This window comes from Ochotona curzoniae, unplaced genomic scaffold (assembly GCF_017591425.1).
Source record: "Ochotona curzoniae isolate NIBS_2020 unplaced genomic scaffold, NIBS_Ocur_1.0 contig_883, whole genome shotgun sequence".
Classification (NCBI taxonomy): Eukaryota; Metazoa; Chordata; class Mammalia; order Lagomorpha; family Ochotonidae; genus Ochotona; species Ochotona curzoniae.
The window spans coordinates 72047197-72064273 of NW_024466599.1; the positions used below are offsets into that span (position 1 = coordinate 72047197).

The window sequence follows — 17077 nt, forward strand, 5'->3', positions numbered from 1 at the left end:
CATCCTGCAGACCTACTGACCAATTCCATGACAGGAGACTTGGCTATCTTCAGTGATCTGTCCTTCCATGTATCTGGTGTATAATCATGATCACTGCTTAATGAAAAGATCCATGCTGGAAGGCATATTAGAAATGTACTAGTTATTTTTATTGTAACAAATACAAAACTCAGAAATTTTGAATGTGTGTGTGTGTGTGTGTGACTGCTTTTGTTCATGAAGCCACTGGAAAATTAAGTATTTTTGATTGTGTTTTAAATATATATAGCGAGATACTCTGACATGGGATTAAAATGAGATTAGAAATAAGAGTGTCCACGCATCCAGTGCTCATCCCATTGAAGCACTTGACCTGTTATAATGGTGACCTCATGGGATGTTTGGTGTGTGGGCTTTATAAAATGCCACTTGGCATGCTTGCATCCATGTTGCAGTGCTTGGGCTTAAGTCCTCTTGTCCTGTTCAGCTTCTTGCTGATACACACTTGGAGTGGCAGCAGGTGCTGGCTCAGTGGTTGGGCCCCTGCCACTCTTGTTGGGATCATGGATTGAGGTCCTTGCTGGCTTCCAACTTTAGCATGGCTCAGCTGTGGTTGTGGGCATTTGGGAAGGAGAACCAGTGGATGGTCTTGTCTTCCCCCTGTCTACCTGGAAGGAATAGGATAAGGAGGGAGAAGCCTCCTATAAGGACCTTCTCAGCACTCCTCTCATGAGTTTAATCCTGTAACTGCTTTCAAGTTTACATTTGCTTCATAGGACCTGAGTACAAGTTCATACTGTCTATGTAGTAACATTATTTTTGGAATTCGTTGGTTTGTTAGTGTTCTATGAAAATCTGTCATCAGAACATATACAGGGTTTCAGAGTTTATATGCCAAGGAAGTATTTTTTTTTAGAAGTTTTAATTGTTTAAATGGGAAATCTGAACCCTCCTCCCTTTCGTCCAGGTCATCCTATGAGAGAAGGAAAGTAAGAAATGTGTACTGAGTGTTTATCTTTTTCTTATTCTGACTCTTGTGCTAACCCTATAGGAAAGAGGGTTGATCTAAAATGAGACTAGACAGCCAGTAGCTGATTGAGTTTTTGGCCTCCACTGGCATCCAGTGTTTTATGGGTGTGGAGTGAATCTGTGGGTGGGTGGCTGTGAGTGATGCCGGAAGCTAGACTGTCTGCTCCAGTGGGAGAAAAGCCCCACTAGGAAGCCACCGTCTGATAGATCAGCAGACCCTAGGAGAGCAGCTCCCTTGCCAATTGTAAGTTTGCAAGCTACGAAACATCTGTGCTGAGATCAGACTCCTTGGCGTTTGCACTCTGCGTACCAACACGGCACGATGAAACTGGTAAAATGAGAAAATTATCTTCTGGCTCCTTTGCCTAATGCTCATGTGGTGCCAGTCAGTTTCCAGCTCAGATGCAAGGTTCACTGAGCAGACAGAAACCTTGCACCCAGCTTAATCTATTGTGTATTGGCCATTCTGGAGTCCTTGGGGCTCCGGAGTTCCTAAGTTGTGCGGGGTGCTTTGCTCGCAACAGGAGGACATTGTTAGATGCCTCATGTCCAGACGGTCTCAGACTTGACCCTGCATGCACGTGACTTGATACATGGGGGAAGCAGTCCGTTCTCCAGGGCAGCAGTGTCCACTTGTCTTTGGATGTGTGGCTGCTTTAGGAGATGTCCCCCTGCATATACAGCTCTCACTCGTTACATTCTGCCCTTTCTGTTGAAGTATACCATGCATCCAGAACAGTGTGTAAGTTACAAACTCGAGAAACTAAGTTTATAAACAACACCCCTGCCATGAACATGCAGCTAGATGAAGCAGTACGATGTTACCAGCACTCCTGGCATGCTCAGGTGCCTCCCTGTAGTCACTCCTCTCCCAACACCATGGGTTGTTTTTGCCTCAATGAAGCAGGAATCATGTGATACTCTTTATGTCTAATTTTTTAAATGGTGTACAAGTCCATCCATATCACTGCATTCAGGGATAGTTAATTCATTCTTGTTGCTAATTCGGTGATGTTCCGTTGCAAGCAAGTCCATCTCTGCTGTGCACGTAGAACCGGTCCTACGGCCTGGCACTGCCTTGCACGTAGGAGGTGCTGAGTTGAACCGATGTGGAAATAGAGGGGAATTTGCCTAGTGTGGGAACATCTTCTTTTCTGTTTTTATTGGCTTAGCTGCAAGAGTTCACATAGTAAGTAGGTACTGTTGCTGACTTTTGGTGACTTGCAGTAAAAAATTTTGGAGAGCTTCTTCCAGTACTCCTTGCCATCCTGGTTGGCTTATAGCTATCTACTGTTTCTGTGAAATATAGATGTTTTGCAGGGAGAGAATACAAGGAAGTAAAATATTTGTGCTTGCTCTAACAATTTTAACTTGCCTGAATAGAAATAAGACTGAGATTAGAGAATGGGAACAGTATAAAGGATACTTTAAAAAGTTTGTGGAAAAAATGGAATTAAAAGGTAATTTTAGAAACGTATGTTCTATTTGACACCTTTTTGATTCTGTGTATCTCTTGGGATAATACTTAAATCTTAGTTAAGGTGACTTAGCCCTGCTGTTTGTTTTCTTTGGTTCAGCAGCTGTTGCTTCATTCATGAGAAGTGGCCACCTGCCCCATGTCAGAGCTGGCCTGTGATACAATGTCACAGCACAGACAGAGCTGTGAGATACCTGTCTGCTTGGAAGCATCAGCAATAACACATCTGAAGATGTAGTTGTTCTCTCTTGCAGTGATGAAACTTGGTATGCCAGGTGTTTGGATTTGACGTGGAGCACATGAGTGACTCAGAATTTCAGTATGATTTCCTTGGTAAGCCTGGACTTCCGTGAGTTAGAAGGGTGGTCCTTGTCCCGGCTGAGTACCCAGGTCACTCAGTGCACTGCGGCTGTATGCTATCACGGCAATGCTAATGTCACTAGAAGCTGAAGGAATGAGCGATTGGAAGCAACAGGTAGCAAAAGTAGCAGAAAAATGGGCGGAACCTTCAGGGTGAATTTTGCTTGAATTGAATTTCACACGGATCTCGTATCTGAGATTTGTTTTCCCAGCATATTGTTCACAGTGACATCCTGAGACTTCAGAACACTGCTCTCAGTTTTTCTTTAAATAGGCAATTAATGCATATATATCAACTTTATTGTATTTATGTAATAACGTTTATATTGTGTATTAGAACTAATGTATAATTAATTTACACACATAATCAGCGTATAAGCTGTTAACTGTTTTTCTTTGACCTTGTCAGTCTTCTGTCTAAATTCAGGATGCCATTCAAAAGCAAAAAGATTCCAAAAAGTTGTTAATAGCTGCAAGCTTTATACTTTTAAAAGGTAATTAAAATGTCACTTTTCAATGAAATTAACCTCTGAGGTTAATTGAACTTAATGTGTAGACCTGAACAGCAGGTGCAAATTAATTTACTCTGGACTTAGACTTTTTGTGTTTTAAGTTTTCCGTTTAAGTTTTAAACCCATTCTTTCCCCCCGTTTTTGCATGTTTTTCTGTGTCGGTTCTAGAAAAGCTGATGAAACAGTCCTGCAAGCAGAAGTTATAGCACTTAGCATCCCAGGCTCTAGCCAAGGCTCTGCACGGTTGTATAGGAGAGTGGTAAGCATCCACGCAACCAGAGAGCTATCACAGTGCTCGTCTTGGACCTCATAAAGGAAACATGCGCCCCTTCCTCGTTTCTTGTAAGACTTGCTTTGTTTATTGATAGCTGCGTTTTTGGCCACTCAGCTCCTTGGTTTTCTTGCTTCCTTCAGTAAGATGTATAAGTTGCTGGTCTCTTTTATGCTGGCTGTTCCCAGGTTTCTTCCTCCTTCCTGCAATTGCCCTGCAGGCGCGATTTGCCTTCCTTCTGGCCTTTGTGCCTCTGTTCCTTCCTTCTGCAATGTGAACGCCCCTGTAGCTGTGACTGGTTCTGACCCTGCTCTTTAGTGCAGTGCCCTGCTCAGGGTGTGCTCTGAGGCAGCCCCCTCCCCTCCTTGCACACTGAAGGCATTTGATCATGGGGGTGGGTGGGGCAAGGGACAAGGATTATACATGAGGCTCCTGTATAAAGACTGGTAGGGAAAATGCCAGTACAACTTCTTAGCCTTCATTGTTTGGGTAATGGCAGGTGGTAAATTAGTCAGTTGGTGGGTGTTGGCTGAAGCTGGGTGAGATGGCCAGATTTCAACATGGTCATGGCCTTTCTCAATCACAAATTTGAATTGGTGAATGAACTTTCAGTGTCGTTGTCGGACACATTTTGTGCATATCACTAACTGCCTCAAATTTAGGTTTATCTAACACATTTTATATTCTTGGCAGAAGAGAAACTGTTTGAAAACTAGTTTTCTGATGCTGCCAAGTTTTTGTGCAGAAATCTACCTGCTCCTCTACCAGCTCTCATTAGTTGAGGATTGATGTGTTGTAGTGTGGTGTCCACTTTGCTCTGACAACTCTGGTGTCCCGTCCCTTGCCTTTGTGAGGTTCCAGTTTTAAAGTGCTAGCCTTTCCTTGGCTAGCCTGAGGGTCAGGAGACTGACTCCGTGTGTGCTCGTAGCATGTGTTTTGCTTCATCTCGAGTATGGGGAAGTGATGATCAGGAGAAAGGCTGGACTCTGTTGTCCTTCAGGGCGTAGTGGTATTTGGACCACAGAGAGCATCTGCGGTGTGCTGTAGTGTAGCCCGCCCTCCAGATCTGGTTCCCAGCCACAGCTGCAGCCCTCAGCCCACCTCCTCGCAGAGTGGCTGAGACTTGAGAATTGAGAGAAGAGAGATGGCTTCAGGAGCACAGCCTCAAGTTCATGAGCTGATTTTAGGCCAAAATGATGGCTCTGTGAAATATGTGTCATAGAAATATGTTATGCATATAATGACTAATAGCAAGCTCATGCCAGTCCCTTCTCTCGTGAGCTCAATCTTCCCTTTGCTGTAAGGAATTGCTTGCTCACAGTGCCCGCTGTGGTGGCAGGATAATGTCTAGTATGAGATTTATAGTGGGATTTAACTTGGATTATGATATTAGTCATTTCTATTGTGAAGTTGAAGATTTATTTTCTGAAGAGCATGTTTTATTTCTACATGTGGTAAAATTCACATTTTAATCAGTAATGTGAATTTAAAATTCACATTTGAATATGATTAAAATCACATTCAAAAGAAAAGGTATTTTTAAATAAAATACGAATAGTACTCAATTCAGCAGTCCTATGTACTGTGTTCCAGGAATGTCTCAGAATGAGAACATCTCACTCTGCATTCCTGTGTTCTCTCCCTCCAGATGGCTTGGTGTTTTTCTAAGAAGTAGAGGAAATTTGGAGGAACAGGCATTTTAAATTATCCTCATAGTAGGGGCTGAACAGTGAGAAGTGAGACTTCATTGCGGAAGGCATTATTATGTCCCTCCTGCAATTTTCCCTCCACACCTTAGGAGGAAGAATGGTTCTAGAAGTGTTGGAGTGGATGTCGCTTGGGTGCTCACTCACACTTTGCACAGTGGAAAGTGGATGTAATACAATGTTGTCGAAAATGTTATCCCTGCATTTTGTTGCCTAAAACCCTTCCATGAAGAAAGTCTTAACAAGAGTAGAATATCTGGATTCTGCTTCAGCCTGTCTTCCTGCATCACTTCTGGGAGTCCTTAGAACTCTGAGGGTGGGGATTCTCGACGGATTTTCTGCAGACTACCAGCAAGTGGGATTCCAGTCAGAGGTTGCTCTGTTACATCTGAGTGGAAATTCCATTTCAGAAGAAAGCTAACAGATTTCCTACAATGAAAGGGAATTTGAAAATAACAAAATAGCAGTACACACACATTTAAATAAAGGCTTATTTCCTTGTTACTGTGATTGACACACTGTAGCAAATTACTCCTACCTTGCGGGCACCAGGACCTGGGGCGGAGATGCTGCTGGTTTCGGTATAACGCTGCCTCTTGGCTGGTGTTCTGTTTTCACTTGCCTGTTGTGGTGTGTTCTATCATGAGATCTATCAGAGTACAGATGAGTAGGAGTTGAATACTTAGGTGGAACTGGAGGTGACAGAAACAAAGAGGGAAAGATGATGGTAACAGTATGAAACACGAAAACCTTTGCTTGACCTGTACAAGCCTTAGGGTTAAAAATGTGAAAATCGGGGAGAAAAGATGGCGGAATAGGGTAAGGACACGCCTAAATGGATGGAAAAACATTTAATCAGGATGAAGCAGAGACGACATATTTCAGGAAATAGGAAAGCACAGAACAACAGCAGAGGGGTACCTGGAGACTGACAGACACAGGAAAGCAGCGGGCACAGCAGTGTGGTGTTGCAGTGACTGATACTCCAGCGGCATTCAGGTATGGCAATCTGAACTCCACCAGCAGCCAGGTGGGAAGGGACTTTCACTGGGAGCTTGGGAGGTGAACCCAGACAAAGAATTGTCCGTCTTGCTGGTCCGTTTGATTTGACCAGGAGCAGAGACAGAGCAGCAGATCTCAGACAGACAGTGCGAGAACAGAGTGGATTTCATAGCCCAGTCAGCCTCCTAGAGCTGAATTGGGTGCCATTTTGCGTGAGGAGGCAAGGGAAAGGACTGAGCATAAACTGAGCTGGGAGTGAGTTCATTTCTGACTAGGTGAACTGCAACGACGTGGCATTCTATGGGTTCCACCAGGGCAGGTCTGGGTAGCCCTCACCCTGATGGCCAGCAGATCAAGAATTGTAGTGGTGTTACGTCAGGCACCATTTTGCACACTGTGGCAAGAGCTTTGGTACTGCAGGGGACAACAGTGAACTGCGCATGTGCTGAGCTCGCGAGAACTCGCCGAGTTCAGTGGATTGCACTCGTCCTACAGGAGAATAATATTGACGGTGGCATCCTACCAGTAAAAATAGGTCCGTGTGGCACCCAGACCTAACGTCCAACAGGTTCCAACAAGATCAGTGCCACCAACAACCTAATTATATAGGACACCTGGTATCTCTCCAATCCTGGGACCTGCCTCAACCGGTAGAAGGAGAAAGGTTGCAGAGACAACGGTGCAGCCTCAGCACCAGATCACAGGAAGTGGAGAGTGATGAGCCAAGAGCTGGGGCTGTGGAAATGGTGGAAATCTGACATAAGAACCCAGATCTGCAGCTCGCTGGAGGTTGTGGCACAAGTGGCTGCAAGCAAAAGTTGTGTACCAACTGCAATAAGTAAAATCGCATTGTAGACCTTTGGGTGACACAGCTTAGAAACCTGCCCAAAGAAGAAAACTCTGCTAAGCAGAAGTAGAATGACCAAGAGCAAAAGAAGAGACAAAGGCACAATAAATATTACTGAAAACTCCCCTGCAAAGGAGCAAAACCCTGTGCCAACCTCAGAGTTAACTGAGGAAGACATCTAGAAAATGGGGGACACAGAATCCATAAGACTCATTTTAAAGCTTCTGATCAAAAATGAGAAGCTCATGCAAGAGTTCAAAGAATTTAAGGAAGCAGTAAAACAAATCAAGGCTGGTATATCAGAAATTAAGAACACAGTAGACCAAATTATAAGTACAGTGAAGAGTCTCCAAAGTAGAATGCAGCAAGCAGAAGAAAAAAATCTCAGAATTGGAAGATATTTCCTGTCACCAGGGGAAACAAACAAAAAGCTGGAAGCAGAGCTGGATCAGGCCAAAAAAAGTATTCAAGAATTGAAAGACAGAATTAAGAGGTCAAATATAAGAGTTATGGGAGTCCCGGAAGGTGCAGTAAAAGAAGCTGAGTTTGCAAATGTATTTAATGAAATAATCAAGGAAAATTTCCCTAATCTGGAGAAAGAATTGGGAAACAAGATCCAGGAGGGGCACAGAACTCCCTACAGGCTTGATCAAAAGCAATCTTCACCAAGACACATGATCATCAAGCTCTTTTCGATTGAACTTAAGGAAAAGATCCTTAAATGTGCACGTGAAAAAAATCAGTTGACATAAAAAGGAATGCCAATTAAACTCACAGGAGATCTCTCACAGGAAACTCTACAGGCAAGAGGAGAATGGAGTGACCAATTCCAGATTTTAAAAGGAAAAAAAAAAGTCGGCCTAGGATAACATATCCAGCAAAGCTTTCTTTCATCTTTGAAAATGAAATAAAATTCTTCCACAGTAAAGAAAAGTTAAAAGAATTTGCCTCTTTCAAACTTGCCTTACAAATGATATTTCAAGATTTTTTTTAAAGATTTTTAAATTTTATTTTTATTGGAAAGGCAGATATACAGAGAGGAAGATCTTCCATCTGGTGATTCACTGCCCAGCGGCCGCAACAGCTGGAGCTGAGCCAACCCAAAGCCAGGAGCCTCTTCAGGGTCTCCCACGCAGGTGCAGGGTCCCAAAGCTTTGGACTGTCCTTGACTGCTTTCCCAGGCCACAAGCAGGGAGCTGGATGGGAAGCGGGGCTACCAGGATTAGAACCGGCGCCCATATGGGATCCCGGGGCGTGCAAGGCTAGGACCTTAACCACTTGAGCCATCGTGCCGAGCCCAAGATGTTCTCTTGACAGAGAAGAGGAATAGCACCCAATGAAGCCAAAGGCAAATGGGAAGAACATCCCAGTAAAATGACAACAGAAGACTAATCCAATGGACAACCCATTCCTAAAATGACAGGCCCAAAGTACCACCCATACATATTAAACTCTGAATGTAAATGGCTCAAGCTCAACCAAATGTCATGGAATAGTAGACTGGATTAAAAAACAAAACCCATCTGTTTATTTTCTGGAGGAGACACACTTCAACAAAGCTCAGTGGAAACTATATCACGTGGGTTAGGTTGTTTTCTGTTGGTTTCACCTCTTCAAAATACTTTCTTATTAAATCATTCAGTGACTTGTAGATCATGCAGTGGCATCATTTTCTTCAAGAAGGTTCTTAATTTTCGTTTCTTCAGCTACACATTAGTCATTTAGTAGCATGTTATTTAACTTCTTGGTGTTGTTAATTTCTTTTTTCTCCCTGACGTTGATTATGTTTTCTGGCTCTTCATTTTTTAAGGGGATGTATAGTAGCTGTGTAATGGAGACGGTCATATCTAGTAATGTCATTTAACTTCATGGCATTGTGAATTTATATTTTTCTTTCTATTGTTGATTTTGTATCATGACTTTTCATTTAAGGGGACGTACAGTAGCTGTGAAATGGAGACTAACATCCAGATGTGAGGATGCAGTGTAGTATGCATTTCTGCTTCCAGACAAAGATGGAGTTACAATGAAACTGTTGGCTATATCTTGACAATAAGCTTCTGTACTCTCTGCCATTGTCCATGCCCGCAATGATGGACATACGACTGAGTATGAAGAACTATATGTTAGTAATGATATAGAGCAACTGGGGTGGGGGGGTAGGGAATTGGGGAGGGGATAAGGGAATATGGAACTGTATCATAAAATGATAATAAATTCATGTTTCATGGAAAAAGTGAAAATCGGTGAACTGTGTATGTACTGGCATACTGTCCACGAGCCTGGCTCTCCTCTGCCCTAGAGATCAGTACCTCCCCCAGAAGTGGTAGACAGAGCAGCGCTTGCTTCAGTTTTGATAATGTGAACATTTATATCAGTTGAAAACAAATTATTTTAGTGTGATCCAAAATCGCAGCATAATTTTATGCATTTCCCCACTACATCTGATTTTAAATGGTCTAAAACACTTCTGTATTGGAGGGAGTAGGATTTTTACTGTGCTGTTCTTGTTGAGGAATTGAAACACTGGTAAATCTAAGTCATTGTGTGAACGAACCTGCATGTACCAGACTCCAGTTTAATCGGATATATTAAAAAATATTAGATCTGAAGTGTTTTTATAGATACCCAAATGCATAGTAGTTTCTACTGACACAGCTCTGGGTGCTAATTCCATCACCTATCAGGTTTGGGTTACGTTTGGATGTGTGTCCATTCATAATCCTGACTCCTTCAAATTGTTTTATGTTCTGGCCACTCTGCATGCCTGGGAATTTTAATTAAATTCTGTATATTATAAATTTTAGCTTAGCTTAGCTTAGTGAGTACTGGATATATTTGATTTTGAAAGTAACACTGTGCTGAGATAGGACTATTGGGGAGGTTTTGTTAGCATTAGTCTAGGACGGATTCGCCCCTCTGTAGAAGCTAGAGGACCCTCGTGAGTGCTCTAACCAACCTCCTGTGGATGGTGACTCACTGAGGTTTTCCCAGTGACAGATCTCCATTAACACCGTCCTGGTGTAATTTTCTTCTTTCTCATGTATCTTTAGATGCCAGCTGAATGATACAGTCCCATTGAAATATTCAGCAAGTGGCAAGCCTTGTAGAAGATAGTGGTTAAGAGGACTGTGTATCCCAGAAGTCCTGTACTGTGCCTTTAAGCAGAGGCCATTCAGGTTAAGGCCTGCGGGGTCTTTACACTGGAGCTTTGGAATGCCCAGAGAAGTCCACTGACTCAGTGCACAGCGCAAGAGAGCTTGTCTTTCTGTATGAAATGTGTTCAGAGCAGTGTTTTTTTCTCTGTCTAATTTCCATTTTAGTTATGTTGTCTCTGTAAGCTTCTGTTGGGTCTTTGTTGTGTAACTGATAGATCTTGGGAAACCAGCTTTTTTTTTTGAGAACATGGACGTTCCAGCTTTAATTTTGTTCTAGAATATTTCATATTCCATTCATCTGTCTTTAGTTGAATATTCAGTGAGTTTAAGTTGTATAATTTGCATGTGTCTGTTTTGGCCTAGTGGAATTGAAAGTGATTAATTCTGTGCTACTCAGTAATACTCTTAAGAAGCAATGAGATTTGCCAGGTGAAAGGTAATCGTTCTCATGTTTTAGCCAATTTACACCCAGATACGGAAGAGTTGAGAAATGAAACTTGTACTCCTGTTCTAAAAGTACACACAAGTGTTGTGTTTGGTGTATATTCACCTGTACGTTTTGGTGCGGGGATGCTTTGTATGTTACCTGTGTCAGCTCACGGTCGATTGTTCTCAGCCATGCTGTAGCTGTTTAGCTCTGGGAAGAGGAGACACCAGCACAGGCAAGGTGGTGGATTAACTCAGTATTTCCCAAGTCCTCTGGAACTCCAGGTGCTCTTTCCTCAAGTTTGTCTCTCCTTACATAGTCACTGCCGTCATTGGGATGAGAGAATTTCTAACAAGTTTAAATAGCATTTTAATTTGGCATTACAAACAACAAAGCCCTAATGAGATGCACTCCTGTGTGCCCACATGGTGAAGTGGGCTAGTCTGGTCATGTGACTTACTTACACCCCCATCGTGGCCTGTGAAGGTGACCACTGTGCAGATCTTCTCCCCTCCCCCTCACAGCCAGGGATGCAACTGAAACACACTGCCTTGGCAGAGCCTAGTCTGAGACAAAGACCTTTTCTGTGGAAGTTTATGCCCTCTGGTTAGAGTCCAAAATGCTAATTGGCATCAGCTGCAGTGAATCACCCAGTAGGGGGCTAGCAGCTGCCTCAGTGTTGGAGAAGACCAGGAGGGAGTCTTCTCTTTCTGAAAATTATGGTCTCTCCTTGGAAGTTACTACTGTTTTTTCTTTTGTGTGATTGTGGCTCCCTATAGAAGAGCTTCAAGGACACATCAGGCTGGGGCTTGACTTGAACACAGGAGATATAGAAACTTCTGTCATGTAATTTTGTCCAACGTGCTTTCTTTTTACAAGTAGGATTGTTGTTTAAGTTCCGATACCAGCTAGCTCCATATGTTTTCTGCTGTACTCAATTTAAATGAGGTATTTTTTGTGGGTGGTGGCAGTGATGGTGTTGGTATGTGTGTATGTATATAACTGTTAGGACGAAACTCCATACTTAGTGACCAAGCTGGTTCGTAACATGAAGTGTTGTATAAGAAGCATCAGTCACGATAAGGATTCTGGTTACAGTCTAGCAAAAATCACATGGAAGTAGTACCTGGACAGTATATTACAATATGCTTTAGTTTATGTCAGAACCAAGCAGAAAGCCAGGTTACAGAGAGTCACTGTTCTAGGATGACACTGTGTCTTCATACATGGTGTGGCTTCTACAATGACATACAGCTAGATTTTCTTTTAACACTTAATGTTTGGGAGGCAGATGAAGAATTTCTTTATCTCCCATTTGGCAGTTCATTCCTTCAGATTCCTGCAAATGGCTGGTGCTGGTCCAGGGCAAACCTGAGAGCCAGAAATTCAGGCCAGGTTTACCACACAGGTAACAAGTGTTAGGAGGGGACCTTTGGTGAGGATTGATCTAAAGGGAATTCAAAGAAGAGACATAAATGTGTACATAGAAATGAGATTTTATTTAAAATGAAAGTACCCACTCAGGAATGAGTACAGGCAAATTCTGCAGAGTGTGGAATGCAAGCCAAGGTTCAGGTCCATCCTTACATTTGATCTGCAGGCACAGGAAGTGATGTTTGGAATGGGGGTTAACGAGGGCACAGACTTTGGGGGTGAAGATTGAATATCACCCATTTCCTTGACATTTTTAGGGAAATCTCAGAAGTGTCACAGAGTTGGGTACAATATTGGAGTGATGATAATTTTGTTCTAATGACATTCAGATGGCCTAAAGATCACCACATGGACACAGCCTACGACCATGTAGGATGTTTCCAGATGATGCGGTTTCTGGCTTGCAGCAGCATCTTAGAGTTTGTGGTCTTCAGCTACAGAGAATGACGTTTGGACAGTGTGTGGGAAGAAATTTGGGTGGTGCAAAAAGGGGATGCTTTTGAGTAACACAAGTTCGGTTGTTACCTAAGCTGGCCCAGATCATCACACCCTGCCTACATAAGCAGAGATCTAAGAACTTGAGCTCTTCCTGCTGCCTCCAAGGGCCTGCGTTAGCAGGAAACTGGAGTTGGGAACCAGAGACAGGAATGGAACCCAGGCCCACCAGTCAGACAGTGGAAGAGCAGGGCCGGGCTGTGCTCACTGCTCTTTCCTGCCATGGCTCACATTCCCCTTGCTCATCACGCTTCGTGTCACTCTTGCGTAGCCCATGGTGACATTCCCGAAAATGAGTGCCCGCAGGTCTCCACTTCCTGTCCTGAGGATAATGTGGATGTATAGCCTCCACCCCACGCCTGCTGGAGGGATGGGACCTGCGTGTTTAGGTTACCACATACATGTGGCGAAAGTAAAATGATAGACGTCATTCAAAGGCCACGCCTTTTATTTTTTTCTGAAGGATGAAGAGGAAGAAATCAAACTGGAGATAAATATGCTGAAGAAATACTCTCATCATAGGAATATTGCAACATATTATGGTGCTTTCATTAAAAAGAGCCCTCCAGGACATGATGACCAACTGTGGGTGAGTGGATATGACCTGGGAATCTGGGGAGCTTTGATCTTTGTGTTTTAAGGATGTCAAGGCCTTTCCAAGGGGCATGAGAGAAAAACAAAGACGAGGCTGTAGCTGTAGGATGCTGTAGGCCTCCATCGCCTTTTGCTCTTCCCTGAAGATGCCAGTTGATTTCAAAATACACGAGAAAAGGTAAACTTTGTATTTCACAAATAAAACAGCACCTTTCAGAAGCAATAGGACAAAAGTGCAAGGAGATTAAGGTCCTTAAATCAATACCATGAAAAGCTTATTTATGTGAACTCATTACTGTGAAAGCCTAGTAAGTTACAACTTTCTTCGTCATTAAGAAAGTAGACATTTATCTTCACCACACCTTCTATCAGTGTCTTTAATACTATTAGTTATAGTAATTGATTAACAACAATAAATTCCAGGAAACATTCTGGAATTGGAAATTCATTGGTCACATTTATATTTGAGTTGATGACCTCAAGACCCTATGGTTATGCCCAAATCGTTCTTACTAAGCAGAAAAATAGAGTAATATTTTATCCAATTTTAAAAAAATATTTTCATTTGAAAGGCAGATTTACAAAAAGAGAAGGAAAGACACACACACAGAAAGAAAAGCATCTCCCATGCACTGGTTCACTCCCCAAGCAGCTGATCCAAAGCCAGGAGTCCAGAGCTTCCTCCAAGACTCTCATGTGGGTACAGGGGTGCCAGGGAGCTGGGCCATCTTCCACTGCTCTCCCAGACACATTAGCAAGGAGCTGGGTCTGGAGTGTGAAAGAGGACGTCTGAGCAGAAAGTGATTTGAGTCAGATAGTTGTGCAGCGATGAAGAGCTCGGTGGTTGTCCCGGGCTTGAGTGCTTAGTGGGGAGCGAGGGCTGCTCTGCTGGGCCTCTGCACAGTGTCTGGCGCTCTCAGCGCCCAGCACTGGCTGCTACAGACGGAGAGTAGATTAGATAGTGAAGTGGGCTCTCAGTAACTGGAATCCTCCAGAATAATCTCATGTCCCAGGTCTTCAGGAAAGGCATGCGAGGTCACACTACATTTTCTGATTTCTCTCCCAAGTGCACCGAAGTCTGGGGCGTGTTAGTCACAGCGTGTCTTGTCTGTTCCTTAGCTTGTTATGGAGTTCTGCGGGGCTGGGTCTATCACAGACCTCGTGAAGAACACGAAAGGGAACACGCTGAAGGAAGACTGGATCGCGTACATCTCCAGAGAGATCCTGAGGGTGAGTACAGCGGAAGGCATGGCTGCAGGGGCGCACTGCTGCCCTTTCACGGTCACCTCATGTTCCTAGACCCAAATATTGCTTTGCGTTAGTAAAGGCCATGCAGGTAATTCTCATTTTGACAACCAAAGGCTTTGTGTATCTGTTGTTGGTGGTTTCAGCAACATCATGATTCCCCTCTTCTAAGGAAGGCAGACTCAAACAACGACCCAGGTGGGTTACACATTCATCAAACTCCAGCTGAAAATAGTTATTTAAAAATTATATCTGTCCTAAACCTGCACTGTTTCTTGACATTATTCCCATAACAATAAAATGTAATGAGTGTTTACATTGTTTCAGAGGGCTACCCTGTGTCAAATGATAGACGTCCTATAGAGACATCTTAAAGTGTAAGAGGCTGTGTGCAGGTTCTGTGCATGGGTCAGACATGAGCATCCATACATTCTCATATTCTCCCAGTGTCCTGGAACCAATCCCTCGTAAATACCAGGGAAGGACTATTTTTAATGGGCCATGGCTGGCAGCAGCTTTTCTTTCCCTTGGTGTTAAAAATGGGCCAGAATAGGGACCAAGGGAATAATCCCTACATTGTTTGCTTAGGAATCCTGTGCGTAAACTTACAAAATCAGTGTTAGAGATGCTAAATGCTGGTTTTTCAAAGCCGTCTGGGCTTTTGGCATTAGGTGTCAAAATTTGTTATGATACTTATGAAGAGAAGTTCTGATGTTTATTGTTTACTTTTAATTAGATGCTGGGTAGGTTTCTGAACTGTTGTTTGGGCAGCTTTTAAATGATTTGGGGTTGGGGCACTGTGATAGTACTGGAGAGATGCTGTGGTTTCATTTGGAAGTCTTGTGACTTACCAGGTGGATTGTTTTCCTTCATTCAACCTGTCAGTTTCTCTGTTTAATCCACAAATTATACTTTAACTTAGTTGCATATCATTTGCATATCATATTTAAAAATAAGGACTATGGAGTTAAATTGAAATCCCAAATTAGCCACCTTCCACTAATATCTGATAAGTATTTTTTATCCCTAAGCAAGTTTAGCATACTTTTTGCTCTTCTAAAGATTTATTTTTATTGGAAAGACAGATTGACAGAGAGGAAGAGAGACAGAGTGAAGGCTCTCCAGCACACAGATTCGCTCCCCAGGTAGCCGCAATGGCCAGAGCTGAGCCAATCCAGACCCAGGAGCCAGGAGTTTCTTCCAGATCTCCAGCATGGGTGCAGGGTGCCAAGGCTTTTGGCCATCTTCGACTGCTTTCCCAGGTCACAGCCAGGGAGCTGGATGGGAAGTGGAGCAGCCAGGACTTGAACTGGCACTCATATGGGATTCCAGAGCATGCAAGGTAAGGATGTAGCCACTAGATTATCTCCTTGGCCAATTTAGCCCACTTTAAATATTTAAGGTTCATAGAAGAGTACAACTTAAAAAACCTGCCATCTGGGCCCAGTGAGGTAGCCTAGCAGCTAAAGTCCCATATGGATCCCATACAGGCGCCGGTTCTAATCCCGGCTTCTCCACTTCTCATCCAGCTCCCTGCTTGTGGCCTGGAAAAGCAGTTGAGGAACCTGCACTCGTGTGGGTGACCTGGAAGAGGATTTTGGTTCCTGGCTTTGGATTGGCTCAGCTCCAGCTGTTGCAGTCACTTGGGGAGTGAATCAGCGGATGGAAGATCTTCCTCTCTGTCTCTCTGTATATCCGACTTTCTAATAAAAATAAAATTCTCAAGCAAAAAAACCTGTCGTCTAGAATTCCTAGAGAACTGTGATTTTTTTAAGCCACATTGTAGACACTTTGAAAGCCAGCTATTCTGTTAAGGTAGAAGAGCCTTTTTAAAATAATCACATGCCAACATTAGTGAAATGAGTCTTTTGTGGTTGTTACAGGAAGCAAAAAGTAGAGGGTAGGAAACTAACTATGCAGTCCCATAGTGTTATACAGTGTTTCAGCAAATGGGCAGATGTGTTTATTGTTTAAGTGTGGCTGGTGGGATGGAACCATCGTTGTTAAGAGATCTGGTTTGAGCGTTGGGTTTGAGCCCTGCCTCTGTTACTGACCTATTGCACATCTGGGGTATGCAGCTTTCAAGTCTTTTTTTTTTCCCCTCATCTGTGTAATTTATATGCCAAACATATGAAATTACTATTGTTAGATGAATTAAGTAAGTTCAGTGTAGTACATAGATAGGTGGGTTTCATAAATATTGTCAATACTGTTAGAAACACACAAATACATTATTGTTGTATTTCGATCCTTGCTCAGTATGGGATTTCTCTAATAGAGAACAGCTTTTAGTGTAATGTCCTAGCTGTAAAGTGTGCCTCGTCCTTCAGAGACCTCAAAGGCAATTATATATATATATATTTTTTTTAATGCCCAGGCAAAGCTTTGCTTACCTTCATGTGTGGTGTATGTATTTTGCCGTTTTAGCACCTGTCAAAGTCTAAAGCCCAGGTTTGAGGTCCCTCATCAACTTGAGCATGTTGGTGAGTGAACAGTGTTGTTTGAGATGTAGCAATTATTTTCCACTTCAATGGACATCTG

The 17077-nt window shown here is 43.0% G+C and overlaps 1 protein-coding gene across 43 annotated transcripts in view; it reads left to right on the forward strand.

Moving 5' to 3' along the window:
• MAP4K4 (mitogen-activated protein kinase kinase kinase kinase 4) overlaps positions 1-17077 on the forward strand; it is a 156142-nt gene that overhangs the window by 81576 nt on the left and 57489 nt on the right. For all 43 annotated transcript variants that reach the window (XM_040993826.1, XM_040993839.1, XM_040993821.1 and 40 more), the window contains 2 exons: positions 13161-13286; positions 14411-14521. In XM_040993826.1, the coding sequence (XP_040849760.1) occupies positions 13161-13286; positions 14411-14521 (237 nt within the window). The remainder of the gene's footprint in view (positions 1-13160; positions 13287-14410; positions 14522-17077) is intronic.